At 46.2% G+C, this 17,925-nt stretch overlaps 2 protein-coding genes across 2 annotated transcripts; both read right to left on the bottom strand.

Moving 5' to 3' along the window:
• Window positions 1-2,720: 2,720 nt before the first annotated feature.
• LOC120647931 (BTB/POZ and MATH domain-containing protein 2-like) lies at window positions 2,721-3,377 on the bottom strand. Its single transcript, XM_039924735.1, has one exon. The coding sequence runs from the start codon at window positions 3,375-3,377 to the stop codon at window positions 2,721-2,723; it is 657 nt and encodes a 218-aa protein (XP_039780669.1).
• Window positions 3,378-10,155: 6,778 nt separating this feature from the next.
• LOC120651151 (protein TIFY 11e-like) lies at window positions 10,156-11,036 on the bottom strand. The gene has a single exon (XM_039928546.1). It carries the CDS (start codon window positions 10,818-10,820, stop codon window positions 10,311-10,313), a length of 510 nt encoding a protein of 169 aa, XP_039784480.1. The 5' UTR covers window positions 10,821-11,036; the 3' UTR covers window positions 10,156-10,310.
• Between the last annotated feature and the right edge of the window lie 6,889 nt (window positions 11,037-17,925).

Genomic DNA, 17,925 nt, shown 5'->3' with positions numbered 1-17,925 from the left:
CGGTGTAGTATTTTGTTGTGAAGTATGACACCTCCTCCACAATGTAGGCATCGGCAATGGAAGCCTCAATTCTAGCCTTGTTTCTACATTTCTTACGTACGTTCTTTAGAGTTCTCTCGATTGGATAGCACCAACGGGCCTGCACGGGCCCCCCATACGTGCCTCATACGGGAGGTGCAAGATCAAATGCTGCATCGCCAAGAAGCCTGGTGGAAATATCTTCTCCAACTTACAGAGCAACACGGGTGCCACTTTTTCCAAGACATCAATTACAGTCGAAGAGAGCTCCTTGGCACAAAGCTGGCGAAAGAAATAGCTCAACTCTGCCAGTACTACCCAGATATGCTCAGGGACAAAGCCTCGAAGCATCACCAGAAGAAGGCGCTCAAGCCATATGTGGTAGTCATTGTTGACGGTGCTTAAGTGCCATTTTCACCCGTCAACTATACTCAATAATAAAGGAAAACTGCATGCCCTACTCGTATATTTGTATCACTAACCTTGCTCCACAGTTGTTTTCGAGTTTTGTATATTTCAGATGAGCAGGAGCAGAATAAGACGAAAATACCCAGCAGACGCCATACAACTACGCAGAATATCGCGTCCGGCGTCACCCACTTACAAGGAGAACCCATCTGGCAGAGCAAACGGGCGTGCCACGTATAATGCATACAAGGAAATATATCAGGGCCCACATGTCATCCTGCCAGAGAAGGATAAGGATGAGAGGCGGCCAGGTGGGGCCGGCCGACCCCCTGGGTCGGCCGAACCTGACCGGCCTCCCGTCCAGGTGCATTTCGAGGAGGAGTCGGCCCCAAGTCTCCTGATTACCTTCCATACGTGCATTTGGCGGGAACCGACCTCCACTAGTATAAATAGGGCCCTCTCTCACCCCTCACACACACTTCATTCCATTCTCTCCAAGAAGGCTCTCCTCTCTCTTGCTCTCTTAGCTAGGTAGTGGAGCTAGGCTAGTTCTCTTTAGCGAGCAAGTCATCCTCGGGGTCGTTGAGCAATCCTCGGCTCCTGTATGGCTTTGTATCCGACTTGTCAGACTTATATTCATAATATAGAGTTTTGCCATGGTTGCTTTACTATTTTGATAGTTTATCAATCTATGCTTAGATCGTTCATAAGTTATCCTACGATCTTGGTTAGGCCAGATGATCCTGGTACGGATAGAGGTTCGTTGTGCTTTCGGGCTTGCTCTAGTGTTTTACTCGTCCATCTGAAGGGTGGGAAACCTGGGGGCACTAGAGTAGTGACTTCATACACGAGCGTGGTGCTCGGGTATGCGGGATCCTTCGGATATGACCGTGCTCCACGGTGTGACTGGGGTAGATGGCAGGTGGTGACAGCCCTGTCCGTCCGGCGTAACAGCGGTGTTGCGTTTAGCGTACTCCCCGATGTTTGGGTTCGGTGTAGGAGTTCATGCAAAGAGGTAACGGGACTGGATGTACTCTGGTGCGGGACCTTCTCCCCGCTATTCCATTTTCCTGGCACCTGCAGTACTAACCATGATCTAACATGACCCCAGTTTTGGATAGAAGCACTAGGACACCTAGCCTAGCCTAAGCTCCAGCTGACTTGACGTAGGATAGGGTAGTTCTTTGTTTTATAGTTTCTCTCCTTTATTCCTTCCTCTTGGAGTGTGGATGTGTGATGTGTCACATTACCCTTGCTTATTCTTTATCTGTACTCACCCCTGTTAGAGTATTGCCTATTGCTTGAGACACAATGTCATGGTTAATGTTGAGTACAATAGCTTTGCCGCTGCCATCCTTTGGGACACAAATAAATGACGATACCCCTACTCTCCAGGTGAAATGCTACAACGGTATATCCGTGCGCTTGCGGATCCATCTGTAATCGTATTGATTATACCACGAGAGTGACACCTCTTGGGTGCAGTTGCTAAGATGGGTTCGGCGCCCTCATTTCTAGTGATTACACTAAGGACTGCCAACATGCATTTCTGGCGCTGTTGCTAAAGATTAACCATTCCTAGTGATTGCACTAAAAAATGTCAACAAGCATTTCTGGCGCCGTTGCCGGGGACGGCATGTGAATAAAGATATTGTGCTGATATTAACTTAGACCTTGTACTCAGGATATAGTCTTTACTCTTTCAGCCTAATGTCACTTTATGTCTTCTTTAATTTTTTATTTGAAAAGAAGACAGGGGTAGTGTATGACCGGTTTCTCCCTGCCGGAAAACTACACAGACAATCCAGAGAGTCTCGTGAGAAGGGCACGACCTCGCATCGTTCCTCCTCTCACTAACCTCCCGGCACACAAACTCATTCCGGAAGCACCACTAGTTCTTGAGGCTATGACTGAAAATACTCTCCGCGAGTTCTTCGTCCCCTCCACCGACAATGTGGCCACTAGCCCCAACATCAATGTCGGGGACGTGAACTTCGAGCTCAAATCAAGCCTCATCAACATGGTGCAGGCTAGCTCATTATGTGGCAAGCCAAATGAGGACGTAAATGCACATTTGCAGAATTTTCTGCAGCTCTGCGACACCGTTGTCATACGGGGTGTCGCCACCGACGTTGTCAAGCTTCGTCTGTTTTCCTTTTCCCTCCTGGGGAAGGCGAAACAATGGTTTTATAAAAAAAAGACATCGACACTTGGGACAAATGCTCCAAGGGGTTCCTCGCAAAATTCTTCATGCTAGGCAAAACAAATGTCCTGCGCGGGAGAATTTCAAATTTCTAACAGACAGAGAGCACGAGCTTGTGCGCCTGGATCTCGGCCCCCTCGACGACGAACACGTCCGGCGGCCACCTCGAGTCCTCCGTCTCCAGGAGCCTGTGGAGATCCTGGGAGATGCTCGGCGGCGGCGGCGCGGAGACGAAGCACCTCCTGGTCTTAGCCGGCGCGCCGTCGTGCTCCTCGAGGGCATCGACCGTGCAGTGGACGGTGAGCCGGTCGTCGTGCACGTGGCGCGCCTCATTGAAAGCGTCGGGCAACGACAGCTTCCAGGTCCTGTTGGAACTGCTCGAAGCAGAAGACGACGCTGGGAACGTGTGAGCCTCGTGGCATCGCCAGACTGCCGCCGGCCACCGCCCAGCCCCGGTCGGGTCGTCGATCCTCAGGCTGGCCATGGCGACGACGTCCCTGCTGGGGATGCAGGTGCTCAGCAGCTCGAGGCAGATGGACTCGAGCTTTCGTGGTTCGAAGCAGCAGACGAGAGCCCAGGTGTGGCCACCAGCCTCGAAGGCGCCGGACCGGACCGAGTTGCTGACGCCGAGCGCCGTGCGCACGCTGTAGCCGACGATGTCGAACTCGTGCACGCCCCTGAGGAACGCCGACCGGTGCGTCGACGCCGTCTTCTGCGGCATCTTCTTCTTGGCCGCCTCGGCCACCATGTCCTGGGGAGACTAGTTTTTTTTCCGAATTTATTTAGGGATTTTCTGGAGATCTATTTTTATGTGAAACTCTTCGAGATCGTGTCATGTTGGAACGACAAGCAAGGTTATAACGATACGGCGTCACAGCTTCATCCGAATTCGACTTGACACGTATCCAAGTCGGACATCTTTTCGAAAAAACCCAAGTAGAAGGAACACTAAAATATCACCATCTCTGTATAATTACGAAAATGGTATAAAGCTTGCACCTACAAAATATCATCACCCATTTTAAATAAGCTTCAAAAGTTATTTTGATCAATTCTAATTTTAAAATTTGAAACGCTACACTTGTGCTTTTATTTAAATGGATCCATCTCCATTCATTATATCCATACAAAAAGTTTTATGAACTTTTGCCGGAAGTGTCAAATACGGAGCGAAAGTTCAACCGGCTATCTTGATTGTCTCGCCAGCCTGCAAGGTCCTTGAATATCACCTTGGTCTAATTAACTATCAACCAAGACACAATATTTAATACGATGTAATCTTCAAAGTGCCTAATCCTCTTGACTCTAATTAATCCCCTCCTAATATTGAGATCACGAGAGCCATACCATTAATCAAATGACTGGCTGCAATATTCTAATACTCGAATTTCATTAGCATAGAATATAAATATCCTACTTGCGCTTAGCGTGTCTAATTAGTACCAACATATTTTTTATTAGCCCTCATATTTTATTTTTGGCTAGTTGGCGGCGCATCAAACTTACAACGGTGTGGTTAAAAGCTTTGGACGATTAATTTGGGAACTTTTTATTGGCTTGGACTTGGATATCACCTAAATATATATAAACTTCCTCGAGACTTCAGCTACTCTATATTAACAGAGCATATATATATAATTTGGAGCAGTAATGGTGTTAAGTGGCACATGAAAAAATCATTTTAACCCTGAATGTAATTTAGAGTTTAGCTGTAGGATGTCACTACTGGAAACCGGAATTGCCCTGAGGGTGAACATACCCAAAGAGAAATATAAAACACCTACAGGGAAATTGAAAAATAATTTTTTTGTGTGTACACCGACAGAGAATAACCGTCAGGAATAAAATGACAGGAAAATATCAATTTGCCTGTCATTTTTTTCCTAAGGGTTTTGGGAATTTCCCTGTCGGTGGTCTTTCATCACGAAAATACTACTCCACTAGACCTGGACTTCATTTTCCTGTCGTTAGAAGCCCATAGGGATACTACTAGCACACACAGGGAAACAAAATTTCCTTGTGTACATAGCACCGTCAGTAAAATTGGTATTTTCGTGTCCATTCTCTTACCGACAGGGAATTTATTTTCCATTGGCTGTTTATCTACATTTTCCTATCGTCATTTGCCAATAGGGAAATGAAATGCATATATTTGATACCAGCTTCAGGGAAATTAATCATCCAATCATGAGAGAAATCATACATTGTTCACAAGAGGATACTGTCTTACATAGTTTCATATAACTAGAGTTAGACTTTGAGATTTGAATAACACCTAACATTTTTTGAACTCTTATAAACCCCAAATTTTGACACAACCTTACATTTAATGCTCTTATAGAAAATATAAAATTATGTCACTAATTGTTACCCAAAACATATCTTTTACATTGTCGACAAGAGTGGTAGAAAACAAGGCGTATGTAAAATACAAACTAACCGTAATTATTATACAAAAAAATAAGATTAAATGAATTGCCATGATTTTAGAAAAATTCAAGAAAAAGAATCATCGAATTTGGAGTTCATATGAGGGAGGAATAGTAGATACAAGTTTTAATCCAGAATTAAAAGAAGAAAGACGAACTATACATGTGTTATTAACTTGAATCCTTCTAGTAATCCATTTTTTCTATGAGTATTACATAACCGACACAGAAAACGTGAATTTTCCCGTGTGTTAGAGAATTTTCCTGTGTGTTTTAACATAACCGACAAAGAAAATCTGAATTTCCCTGGGGTGTGCAGCCAACCGACATAGAAAATCTTATTATTTTCCTTGTGTGCTCACAATTTTCCCTGAGTGTTTTTGCTCAACCGACAGGAAAAGAGTGAATTTCCCTATGTGTTAGGTGATTTCCCCGTGAGTGTTTCGAATTACTGTGTGTGTTAGGTTAGTTTGCGTCACAAATTGCAGGTCATATATATATGTGTGTGTGTGTGTGTGTGTGTGTGTGTGTGTGTGTGTGTGTGTGTGTGTGTGTGTTTATCTGCTCTCTTAGTTTTCTCTCCAGTTCCGCCACTGAATCTCAATATATAATTTTTACTATGCACGTAGATAAACACTATGTCCAGTTACATAGTTGATTTATCAAAATGATCTATAATTTAAAATAGAGGGAGTAGACGAAGTCAGTGTTGGAAGGAAAAAAAATCAAACAAAATGATGGAGGGTGACGTGTGGACCACAAGATGAGAAGAGGTATCAAAAGGTGGGAGGATGGTACCATTGATTGGAGAAGTGAATTGGGACATAATGGCGGGGAGACTCATCATATGGTTGGGGACTGGAGGAAGGAGTGGATTAAGACCTGTTTATTTCAGCTTCTGGTTGATTTTGAAGGTTTGATTTTGTAAAATCTGAAAGTCAGATGATTCCTAGAAATGAGAATCTAGTTGATCATGGATTCTCGATTCTGGATTGTAGGAGTCACCTAATTTTTTGGATTTCTTAAAATTGATCTTTCAAACTAAAATTGGCCATAAGCTGAAACAAACGTGCAGTGCCTAAGGGTCTTGAACGGTGGTCTTGTCTCTACTGAACTTACACGAGAAAATAAGAAAAATAATAATGATAAGCATTCTAGTTGTATATTTGTTTTATCATGAAATTTTGGACTTATAGTACCATACTATTAAAATGCATGATGCAAACTGAGCGTAGCTCGAGTTCTTGACTCCGCACGGGTGCTTATATTTTTCTTAAGTATATACATATTAGAATTTAATCAGGGCTATTAATTCTCTCAATAGTAGGTGACATGCTCGTCGACAACAAGGTATCTCCAATAAAACTCGTCAATCTCAAGATCTGCTACCACCTCAATTTTTCGAAGATGCTCACAATGTAGAATTATGTGCTTGTATTCATAAATACAAGATTGCGTACGTTTGTGCCGTACGTTTTTGTGTCTGCTTTGAAAAAAATATAGCTCCCATGCATGGAAATGGAAATAAATACACATGCATATATAGGTGCAGTGAACCAAAATTTCCGACCGCACTTGTTTCCTTTTCCGTGCGCGCACGTTGGCATTGCCTTCCTTCCGGTTGGACACCTTTCTTTTAGCGTACGAGAAGGCAGGCAATGCGTTGTCCTCGTGCGCCCTGCTCGTTCGATCCATCGTGGTGCGGCCGAGCCGGCGGGTGTGTCATGTGTGGTTCCGGTCGATCGGCACAACGGGAACGTGGTGACGCGCGCGCGGGGCGGCGTTTCGGCGGGGTTTGGCCTGTGTCCGCATCGCGCTACAGCTCCCTCCCAGTTGCCTACCCGGCGAGCTTTCGGCGGGGGCAAACCTGCTGCTGGCAACGAACGGCCACATCCGGATCTGTATTATACGGTGCCAATAATGATAGCCACTATCAGAAACTGAAACGTGATATATTGTAGAAACAGCTGCAGTTGTTGTCAGTTGACACCGACGGCTCTTCCCAAGATCAGTAAAAAAATATTGTTTTGTACTGTTCATTCAGTGAGCTAACATCGATCTCTAATGGTGCTGACACCGGTGGCTGCGGCAGCTGGCTCCGCCCCTAGCTGCAGATTAACAAGTTGGATTATTGGAGGACTACTATACTTGTTATTCCAGCTAGCGTTCCAGGCATGCACTCGATTGATGCCCAAAAAAATAACACAATAAACAATTTGATACCATCGAATTATATATATTGTTTCCACATTGGCTAGCGGGCGGAGAATCTATTGGATTAATTCTAGGAGACCTACACCAAACAGGTGTTAGGGTTTAGGGAGATGTGCGTTATTAGGATTCCGGGTTTGGGAGGTGCTCATGAGATTGGAAGGATGTCCACTTTAAATTAAACCATGCATTTTCGCCGATGTTCTTGGGACAATCACGTACTACTAGAGAAATTTTTTTAAAAGGTTTTATCCCTGTCCCCATCTAATGTGAATTAGCAATGGCCCTTTAAACATGATTAGATCGGTTTCTACTTTCTAGAATTAATACAAGGTTTATTTATTTAAACCCGGCTAATCTGTCTCTAGTTTCTTTTTTTTTCTAAAAAGTGTATTTTCCATCCCTTCAATATCGTTTTTTTTTTGGAAAAAGGAAGCTTTATTGATCTTAGACAATTACATCTAGATGATACAATTATATAAGATCCATCCCGGCCTCTGCACAACTAAGATGCACGCAGCCTATGAAAAAGGAAAAAAAAAAGAACGCCATGACCTAAAGATCATGTCGCAGCAAAATATCACAAGCGACTTCACTTTCATCCGCTTCGCAAACCAAAGCACCTCTTGGACTATGAAGTAGGCTCCCAAGACAACGCCTCCAATGAGAAAACGGCACGCACACGTGCCGACATTGTAGTGACCCAACCAATTAAGGCCAGATCAAAGGTTTTCACCTGAGGGAGTAATTCATCTTAATCCAAACAATACCTTCAACAAGGCCACTACCAAGTTTAACCAATTAAGGTCAGACCTAGGAATTTCTTCCCGGAACCAGTGAATTAGTAACAAGTACCACCACGACAAAGTCACACCGTGTTGCTTTCCCCTTCTTACCAGGCCAATGCTTCCATATAGACCAGACCTGACCCACTTTAAACGGCCACGAACTCCAAATCCGGCAGACCATCTGAATTCGTAACTTGAGATACCATGCTGCAAAGTAGCCACTGGGTACCCGTGCATAATCCACCGGAACAAAGTGCAGATGAAATCCATCTTCGAGTAAGAGAATCCGCGAATGAAGCCAAGGTGAGTAGTGACTCATGTCTCTTGGTCTATATGAAAAACAAAGGCGAAATTGAAGATGTCATCACCAGAAGTAGTTGCAAAGTCCGGAGCTAGCCCTTCCAACACCAAAGCCGAAGGCGCATCTGCATCCGGGAGCCCCGAAGCCACCCATCGCTAACCACACGGAACTGCCAAAGCGGCTGGGCGCTGGGAAGAACGAGACCTCCATGCTGCATCAGAAACGCCGGTGAGATCACCCAAGAGGTCACCTCCAACTCCGTGAAGTCAGCGCCACCACGCCTTAATGCCTTCTGTGCAAGCCCCCCCACCGAGAGCACCGTCCCCTACCCCGGGGCTACCGGATTCAGATGCGAACCCGGCGCTGCCCGGGCCACCGCACCGACGGCAGCCGGCCGTGGCTGCAGCGAAGACCCGCTTCGACGGGATCCCACGAAGACGGGGCCGCAGAGCCGGCGGTGCCAGACCCGGATCCAGCCGCGCCGCAGACCCGCTGGAGTCGCACGCCTGCCGCCGGCCGCGGGACTCCCATGCGGGAAGACCCCGAGGGACCCGACCGCTATAGCCCGTGGCCGCCGCCGACGTCCTCGGTCGCGCGCGGGCGGCCCAGCGACGCGGCGGCGCCGCCTTGCCCGCCGCGGGTGCGGAACGAGGTACCTCCGTCTCCGTGTCCACCGGATCCGGCAGACCCACCTGAAGCCGGCAGCCATCGCGGGCCACTCGCGAGACCTCCCAGATCCTCGCGAGCCACGCCCATACGCGAGGAAAGGACCCCGCTGCCGCCGTCTTAGGAGGGACGCGGACTTCCGGACCCCTGCTCAGGCAGCGGCGAGGTGTGGACGAGGTTGGGGAGAGGTGGCAGCGGTGTTGGCCTGGGTGCCGCCCGTGTCGCCCCTGGGAGGAGGGCGGCGCGAGGGCCCCTTTATTCAATATCGTAAAAGCTTGATTTTTATTCACTATTTTTTATTTATGTGCACCAATCCCTTAACTGTTTAAACTAGTGCACTAATCATCTCTACCCTGTCTTAACAATGGTTTTGTGTCACAATGGCTTAGGCCACATAATTATTGTTTGACTAACAAGGAAAAGAAAAGATTGGTATCAAAGTACATTTTGGACGTTGAATTGAATAAATCACTTAACAGTTCGATGCAAATTCGTTTCATTAATTTTCGTGTGAAAAATTTCCCCAATGCCCTAGCTACCTTATCAGCTGTGGTCATGAGGGCATCAGGGGAAGAGGATATGGGAGTCACCAGGGTCAGTGCGGCGTAAGATGGTGCAACCTCCTTGAGTCGCGTGGGAGATGACTGACCGCGCATAGCTTCGAGACTAAGACATGGTTTATTAGATTTTATCAAGGTAGAGTACACTCAACATTATCATCTATTAAGACATGGCTAAGCAGTGATTAGTCAAACGATTGCGCTTGCCGCAGTTAGATAACAATAAATTGTTGTTAAGCTAGCAGAGGTATGGGGTAAGTACATAGTGTACACCTATTAAAGGGTTGATTTGTATCAACTGAAATAGAAGTGATGAAAGTTTTCGCAACACTTAAGGAATGAAAAAGTACGATTTTCATCTGCTTTGTTTTTCCAATCTCGTTCATTCCTGACGTGTCCGTATACTCCACCGTGCTGTAATTTGCATGCGAATATGTGGACACGGTTCGAACAACAAAAGTATTTGGTTCATTTGTTCCATATATATAGGTTCCACCAATGTACTAACTAGTAACTACTAAGAGTGCAAACATGAGAACTTGTACACACGTTTCCCTTGGTGTGACTTGACTTGAGCTGGCAAATTTCGCCGTATATATACGATAAAATTTTTGTATTATACACATATACATGTCAATGAGTCAACGACCTTGCTGCCACGAGGTCGACGACAATAATGTTCGCGCAGGCATGAAGAAGCATTTGAGACCAGCAGCATATCGCACATCAGCGCGCGCATCCTCCGCCGGCGGCGGCTCCAGGGATGCCCAGCCCGAGCCAGTGCCCGGCGTCTCCTTGGTGCTTCCCCCTCAGGGCACACGGCGCCTCCTGCCTGGCATACGGCGCCCGGGCGTGGAGCCTGTCCCGCCTCTTCTGCATGAACCGCTGCAGCGACGCCTTCCTCGCCACCGGGGCGTCGGCCGGCCAGTCCCGCCACGCGGCGGCGCGCGCCAGCTCGGCCGCCCTGTCCGCCGGGACGTCGTCGAACACCAGCACGCGCCCGCCGTAGCTGATCTTGAGCTGCCCCTGCCCCGCCGGCGCCGCCTCGGTCGTCGCCTCTTCTTCCCCGGCGGCGGGCGCCACGTCGGCCCCCGGCATCAGGAGCATCGTGCACGCCGCCGCGGCCTGCGCCGCCGCCGCCGCCGCGTTGTTCCTGGCCGCGGCCTCGTCCTTGACGCAACGGCTGAGCACGCCGCACGCCACCGCGAACCGCCGGCGGCCGCCGCAATCCGCCATGCCTCGAGCTGCAGATTCCGTCCGCGCAGCAGTTTGCAGCTGTTGGATCTTGCGCACGTTGGCTGCTAGTATTGGCTTCCTTTCGGCTGGACGCCCCGATGGCGTGGCTTTATAGCTAGCTAGCTAGCTAGGCTAGGCTGGAAGCAGCAGGCAGGATCGGAGCGAGCTTGTGCGCGTGTGCTCGTGTCGCGGGGCTGCATGCCAAGCCAAACAGGGCGCCGGGGCACGGGGGGGACGTGGGATTCCGAGGAAAACCGGCATATTTTAGTGGGTCGCGCCAACTCGCATGACATGACATGACGCGGCCAGATCACGGGTGGGTTCCGGCGGTGGAGAAAATGGCCACGTTTTGGCCGTGGGAGCCGGCCGTTTCGGCGCATTTCGATCCGTTCCCGGCCAACAGCTTAAAAAAAACTCGACCGGGGTAGAAAACGGCTCCACTTTTTTTTCCATTAGGAGGAAGCCACACCGGCTTATTCGGATAGAGAAAACTCCCGAATCCTGGCTCATGCCCGAGAGGGCCAAGCCTCGCGGCGAGCACAGCGAGAGAGTTTTTTTATCCCAACAGCCGTAAATTCGCTTCTGATGAGAATCGAACTCAGAACCTGTTGTGACGCGATGCCCGGACCGGGCTAGCCAACTGGCCGCCCGGCCTTTCGCCCCGGCCAACAGCTTACAGCTGAGCTACCACTGAATGCTGGTCACGCACGATGGAATTGAGCTCGCTGGCTGGCACCAGCAGCGACGTATTACGCCGCGTTGATATATAGGGACGGCCAGCTCGGCTGCGGAAGCAACATGCTGTGGACAAGTTGTAACATCTTGACATAGTATGCCTAAACATACCATACCATACCATACCGGATGCCGGTAGCTAGTGGAGTCAAGTTTTTATGAATCTCTTGTTGGCATGTGTACTGGTATATGTTCAGCAGAAGCTTGTATGTGCACTAGCAACGTTTGTAGACTGCCTTGAACACTGAACGTGCCACAAAACAACTCCCCCGCTTATTTTATTTTTTTAACATAAAAATATTAGCCTTATAAAATTCGGCTAATAATTAGTCAAACTATATGCATGCTTAGCTTGTTGGGTTTGTCAATAAGTTCGTATTTATAGATATTTCAATGCAATAGAAAAATTAATAATCAAAGGTGTACTTCTAATATTAATTCTTTAAATAAGGTGGACTGCATATTCTGTGTCTGACAGACTGGATGGTTCAAAACCTAAAATATTTGAAAGCAAGAAATGTGGACATTCATGTGGAAAGATCTAATAGCTTATAAGTGTTCCATCTTGATAGGATCTTCTTAAAGAAAATTTGATTTAATTTATATTGATAGACCTAATTAGTAATTTCACATGTTTGTACAATTTTTCAAAAAAAACTTAATAATTTACTCAATATATTGTAAATTAAAGGAAAATAGTGTTTAAATTTTGGGCCTTTGGTGTTATTGCCCCTGTTTCAAAGTAAAATGGTGATTTTGCCTCTACTTTTTGAACTGTACAAATTTACATGTGCTTTTTGAAAACCAAAGAGTTGTTTTCCCCTATTCCATGAAAGCCACTTAACGGTGTTAAAATTTGTATAAAAAGACCAGTTTGCCCTTACGGATTTGCTCATACTATTATGTGAATTTTGTGATTTTAACCTTGTTTTGAATAGAAAAATTGGAAAACATTTGATAGGTTGCGCGCTCCACCGCCTGCTCACTCGCGCCCACCTGCGCGCTCCCGCGGTCCCACCTGCGCTCACCCGCACGTGGCCTACCAGGCTGCCCCACGTGCAAGCCCCCCACGAGATTTGAGAGAGCAGATGAGGGAGAATTTTGGATAGAATTAGGGGTACTATGTTAATTTACCATTGCTTTGAATGTTTTTCAAATATGTTTCTATTTTTTAGTGGCCATCCAATTTTAAGAGTTAAAACTAGAGGCAAACAGTATCTTCATTTTCAAAAAGCGGGGTAAAATCGCAAAGTTGAAAAAATGAAGCAAAATCGCTATTTGAGTTCAAAATAGGAGTAAGAACGTCAGCGTCTCTTAAATTTTTTTCCACCAATATAACTTATTTTTGGTCCCATGGAATTAATTTAGCCATTTATCTAGTCAAAGAGTAAGTATCCCAATATTTTCACTTTAATCTTGCGAATAAGGAGTTGCAAGGCATACAGACTTTGGTTCCCCTCCTACTAGACGAAGCTCTCTGTTGCTTTGCATGCCGCTGTGCAAAAACTAGCAAGAATGCAAGTATGAAACTGAAGGGAACTATGTCGTTGTCGCACAGCATCAGCACACGATACCAGCTGGAGTGCCCAGGTCGAGGCACCACCCGGCGTCAGGGTCAGTTTCCCCTTTCTTCCCTTTCTTGGACGATGCCGCCTATGAGAACGCAGCGGCGGTGTACGGCGACCGCGCGGCCAACGGCGAAGGCAGGATTGAGTCTAGGAGGGTCTCTACTCCTCTTCTTCCTCCTCCAACTTTTTCTTTCCTTATTCTTCTTCCTCAAATTTGTAGAGAGAGCTTAGGGGGACTCCATGAAATTTCCAGCAGTAGGAGGGGCTCGAGCCCCTCCAACTCACCATTGGATCCACCCCGCCGGTGACGATCCTGTCCCTGCTCTTCTCCATGAACTACTGCAGCGACCGCTTGGCGCTTGCCGCCAAGACGTCGTTGGTCGTAACCCAGAAGGCTTACTGGGTTGGCGGCGACCCGCACCGGCTCAGCCACCTTGTCAGCTAGGGCGTCGTCGAACACTAGCACGAGCACGCCGCGAGTTATCGTCAGCTGCACTTGCGCCGGCGCCTGCCGTTTCCTGATGTTGGCCGCTACGTCGGCGCCCAGCATGAGAAGCATAGTGGACGTACGCCACCGCGGGCACGAGGCGCGCTTGAGCCTCCTCCTCCTCCACCGCTCCTCTCAGCTGCGGCCTCGACCCCGACTCATCAGGTCGTGAAACACCGCCAGCCGCAACCCGCTACCAACGTCTTGCCATACAAACGATAATCCAACAAAAATTTCCGCTTGTAACGCCCGTTGGTAATACTCCCTCCACTTCGAATTATAATTCGTTTGATTTTTCACCTAAATTTGACTAATCGTCTTTTTCAAAAAAAATATGGAAATATAATTAAATTTAAATCAACCTTGAATATTTTTTTAATAAAATAAGCCACAATAGAAAAAGTGATATTTTTACACAGCAAAATAGTTGTTACTACATCAAGCTAGCTGTAGTTAGAATGTTGGATTGAACGCTGGTTTTGAGCTAAATGTTGAGCTTGAAATTCAATATTACTTGGAATGCATCGAGTTTTAGTTATTTTTTTTCTCCTTTGTGTATTATAATTGTCGTATTATAGACATATTGTAGAAACCGACATTTATTTGTTTCAATAAATCTTCATTCATCTTTAATAATTAAAATGTTTTAAAGAAGAAGGCAACGTAAGAGCATCTCCAAGAGCTCTTGTATCTATGAATAGTTAAAATTCTGATATAGTTATTATGCAAAACGAAATAGCTAGTGAAAAAGGGATGAAATCCAACAGCTTCTTCAAAATCCAAAAAGAGATGGCTAGTGTTCATCATTAGGCAAAGATGTCCAGCGGCACCCTAGATAGAAAACGAGGATAGACAATGACAGATAGAGTTTCTATTGGATGAGGATTTTGGTCTTCTTTTTTTAGCTAACTCACCCAAGATATAAGAGCTTTTTGAGATGCGCTAACAGAGCCATTTTCCCAACTCCGTGGCATTAGATTTCTTGATCTATCTATATAAGCTGAGTACCTATATTTCTTTATTCCATACAACACAACCTGCAAAAGGGAATCGTAGGACGTCGTACATCAGTACATGCAGAAAGCAGATGGAAAAAAAGGGAAAAGACCAGTCGACAGCGACGAAGTCGAAGCTGACAAGGTAGGAGTATCAATGAGTGACCTTTAAGTGCGTCTCTAACTTTTTTTATTCAAAATTTTGTACTATTTTTTCAAAAATAAAAACTAGTATAATATTAAATTTTGTACTATTTTTTCAAAATACTATTTTATTTTATTAATAAAAACATATCAGATGCAAACCAATTCTTCCGTGCAAACAGCGCGAGCAAAGCAAGCGAGCGTCCTCGTGGGGCCAAACGGTGATAGATTCTGCTCCATCGGCACGGGGAAAATGTGTGGCCGAAAGTCCGAAATGGTTCATGCCTAGGAGTAGTAGTGTGGATGGACGCCGAGCCGCCTCAGACATGCCGACGTGCCGATTTGGCGATTTCCTTGGTTTCCTTTCCCACGCGCGCGGTTGGAGCTCGGAGCGCGCAGGTGGTTTCGGCGGAGGAGAAAATGGTCGTGTTTCGGCTGTGCCCGCCGGGCTTTTCGGCGGGTTTTTACCTCGTTCGCGCAAGGCTCGCTACTCGGCTACCCGCTTTCCTCGCGGTGATCAACCATCGCGCACGCTCCAAGACACATAATTGAAGGTTTGTTCGTGGTTAACACAAGGGTTCAATGCATGGGAATAATGTTGTTTATATGCTACTACAGAAAAAGCTAATTTATCCAGGTTGTGAACTGGTTTTAGTCCTTGATTCTCAACCGGGACTGCTGCACCGGGACCAGGAGAGCTTTAGTCCCGAGTCAGGCAACCGAAACAAATAGACTCTCGGTTGGTACCAAAGGGGCTGCCAGGGCCGACGTGGTAGGAAGCTCCTTTGGCCCCCTCATTTTTCCTCCTATTTCTATTCAAACTACTCATAAGACCTAATACAAAAATATGAAATGATTTCTTAATCTAATGATGAATACGACTGCTAACAAGTCCAAGACGCTCCTCGGGGCGAAACTCAAGGGGTGCACTTCAGATTATTGCTTATCGACGTCCGAGCTCCATTGTATATCATGTTGCAAAGCCATACTCAATATGCTTATCAAATAAATGTAAAAACGGAATAAATTCATATAACTATAATGAAAAATATAATCATACTCAAAGTAAGTTGACATTTCACAATAACTATTTCTAATCCCATATTTTGACACTCTAAAGTTTGAGGCGAACACTCTTTGTCCCAGGCCGACGCTATATGGGAGGCAATTATAGTTCACACACTTTGTTTCAGGCTCAATAACCAAAAATCATCTAGAGCTAAAAAAATCTTTATATTATGAATGTGTGTCTCGTTAACTTTGACCCTGCGGTGATGACACTACCATTTTAGGGCCTACATGATATTTACTGATGAGCACATTGCCAAGGAGGATGGAGCATGTGCCTGTTCGTCGGTCTGAACTCTGGATAAACCAAGAAGACAGCGATTCGTTTTTTTGGGGCCTTTAAGCAGTTGGGCCGGCCTTAGCCCATCACAAGCCAAAGACGAATCGTCACACCTGCCTAAAGACTAAAGTTTGACGGACACACATGCTTGCTTGAATTTTGGATTATACAGGATGGATTTGGATTAAGTGGAGTTGGGGTTGGATTGGATTAGATGTTGCAAACTAATTATTGGAATTGAATTAGATGGATGCTTATTTTAATTAGATTCTGATTGGATTCCTCTATTTTGGATGTTGGATGTCAGTCCAATCCCAGAAGTACCTGTATTATTTCCGTGGCACGCGACTGCTGCTCGGCGGGGCGGCGAGCGGTGCCTGGGGGCTGCTGGGGGTCATATACTTCAGATTTTATATTTTTAGGCATAAACTAGCTCAACAAACTAACCTAGTCAAATTTGTTTTAGAACAAATTTATTTTGTTCTAGAATAATTTTTTAATTATTATAGCAATACAAAAAATTTGTTCGAGAACAAAAAAAAATTTGTTCTGGAACAAAAAATTTTTTGTTGTGGAAAAAAATAGTTATTAGATTTTGTGCAATAATTTAATTGTCAGTAGCTCGAGCGACTTCTAACGTTTGCCCTTGTATGCGGCACGGTAGCAGCACGCGCATCTGGGTTGGTGGACCAAGCGAGCTGCCCAGAGCGGAGCAAGCTGCCGTGCAGGGCACATCCAGCCCAGCACGCAGGCAGACTCACGCAGCCTAAGAAGAGGGGAGCAGGGCCAGCAGTGGTGCAGCCCAGCGTGAGGCAAGCAGATCACCATGTCAAGGTCGCATGCAAGCACTGTGTGAGCTTACGTCTCTATTCTTTTCATGTTTAATTAATTCCTTCTATTGTGCTCTAATTAATTAGTTAATTACTGTTTAATCTTGCTAATTGGTTCTAATCTTTTACGTGCTTAATTGACTTGTGTTAATTAGCTTTACTTGTTAATCTTTGCATGCTTAATTAAGAGGACTCTTTTGTAACGTTTAATTCTAATCTTTTTAATGAGACTCTTGATTGGAAGTTTGATTAAGCTTTACTTCAACTTAATTTTAGACTTTGCTAATTATTGTTGAATCTTTTGCATATGCTTGTTAAAGTAAGATCTTTTAGAGTCTGGTTTGAAAAAAACTTTTTCAGAATTTTGATAAATCATTGTTTCGTGCTTTGCTTGAGTAAATTACTTTTCGATTGCTTCCGCTTTATGTCGAGTTTTTTCTAACTATTCTTAGAGTGAGCTTGTCACGGATTGGTTTGTATCACCTAGACGGTTGGAAGAGAGGAATGTCAAGTTGAATTTGGAACATATTCTTGTTCTCATCGCGATTTTTTTTTAAGAACTGCGTTCACTCCTTTTTGTTCACCCGTCCCGGTCCTTCGTTATTGCGTCCATGGACCTCGACAAAATTTTCGCGACGACGGAGCCCGGCCGGATTTCGCAACCGCGCGGCCGGACGAGCCTCCTCTAGACCTCTGTACTCGGCCTGGGCTCCGACAAAGGAACCCCTTCCCGCTCGGCCGGCGCCTGCAGAAGAGTGAGTGGCGCTCATCGGCGTCGTACCGGGCAGGCCGTGGAGCCGGACAGGGACGATGGTAAACGCGAGCTAAGTGGGGGCTCCCGGTCCCGGACCCGGCGACGACGTTGACGCCTGCGCCTGCGTGCGCGAGTTCGCTCCATCACGTGGCTTCTTCCGATCTCCAGCAGAGACGACGTACGACCGGAAAGAAAGGACACTGAACAATCCCGTGGCGTGATTTGGCCTCCCTCTCCACTCCAC

This window comes from Panicum virgatum, chromosome 9K (assembly GCF_016808335.1).
Source record: "Panicum virgatum strain AP13 chromosome 9K, P.virgatum_v5, whole genome shotgun sequence".
Lineage (NCBI taxonomy): Eukaryota > Viridiplantae > Streptophyta > Magnoliopsida > Poales > Poaceae > Panicum > Panicum virgatum.
This window is presented reverse-complemented; position numbering and strand designations above follow the sequence as displayed.

Excerpts from the sequence above, each read along its gene's own strand:
- LOC120647931 (XM_039924735.1), bottom strand. The coding sequence starts at position 3,377 with ATGGTGGCCGAGGCGGCCAAGAAGAAGATGCCGCAGAAGACGGCGTCG.
- LOC120651151 (XM_039928546.1), bottom strand. The coding sequence starts at position 10,820 with ATGGCGGATTGCGGCGGCCGCCGGCGGTTCGCGGTGGCGTGCGGCGTG.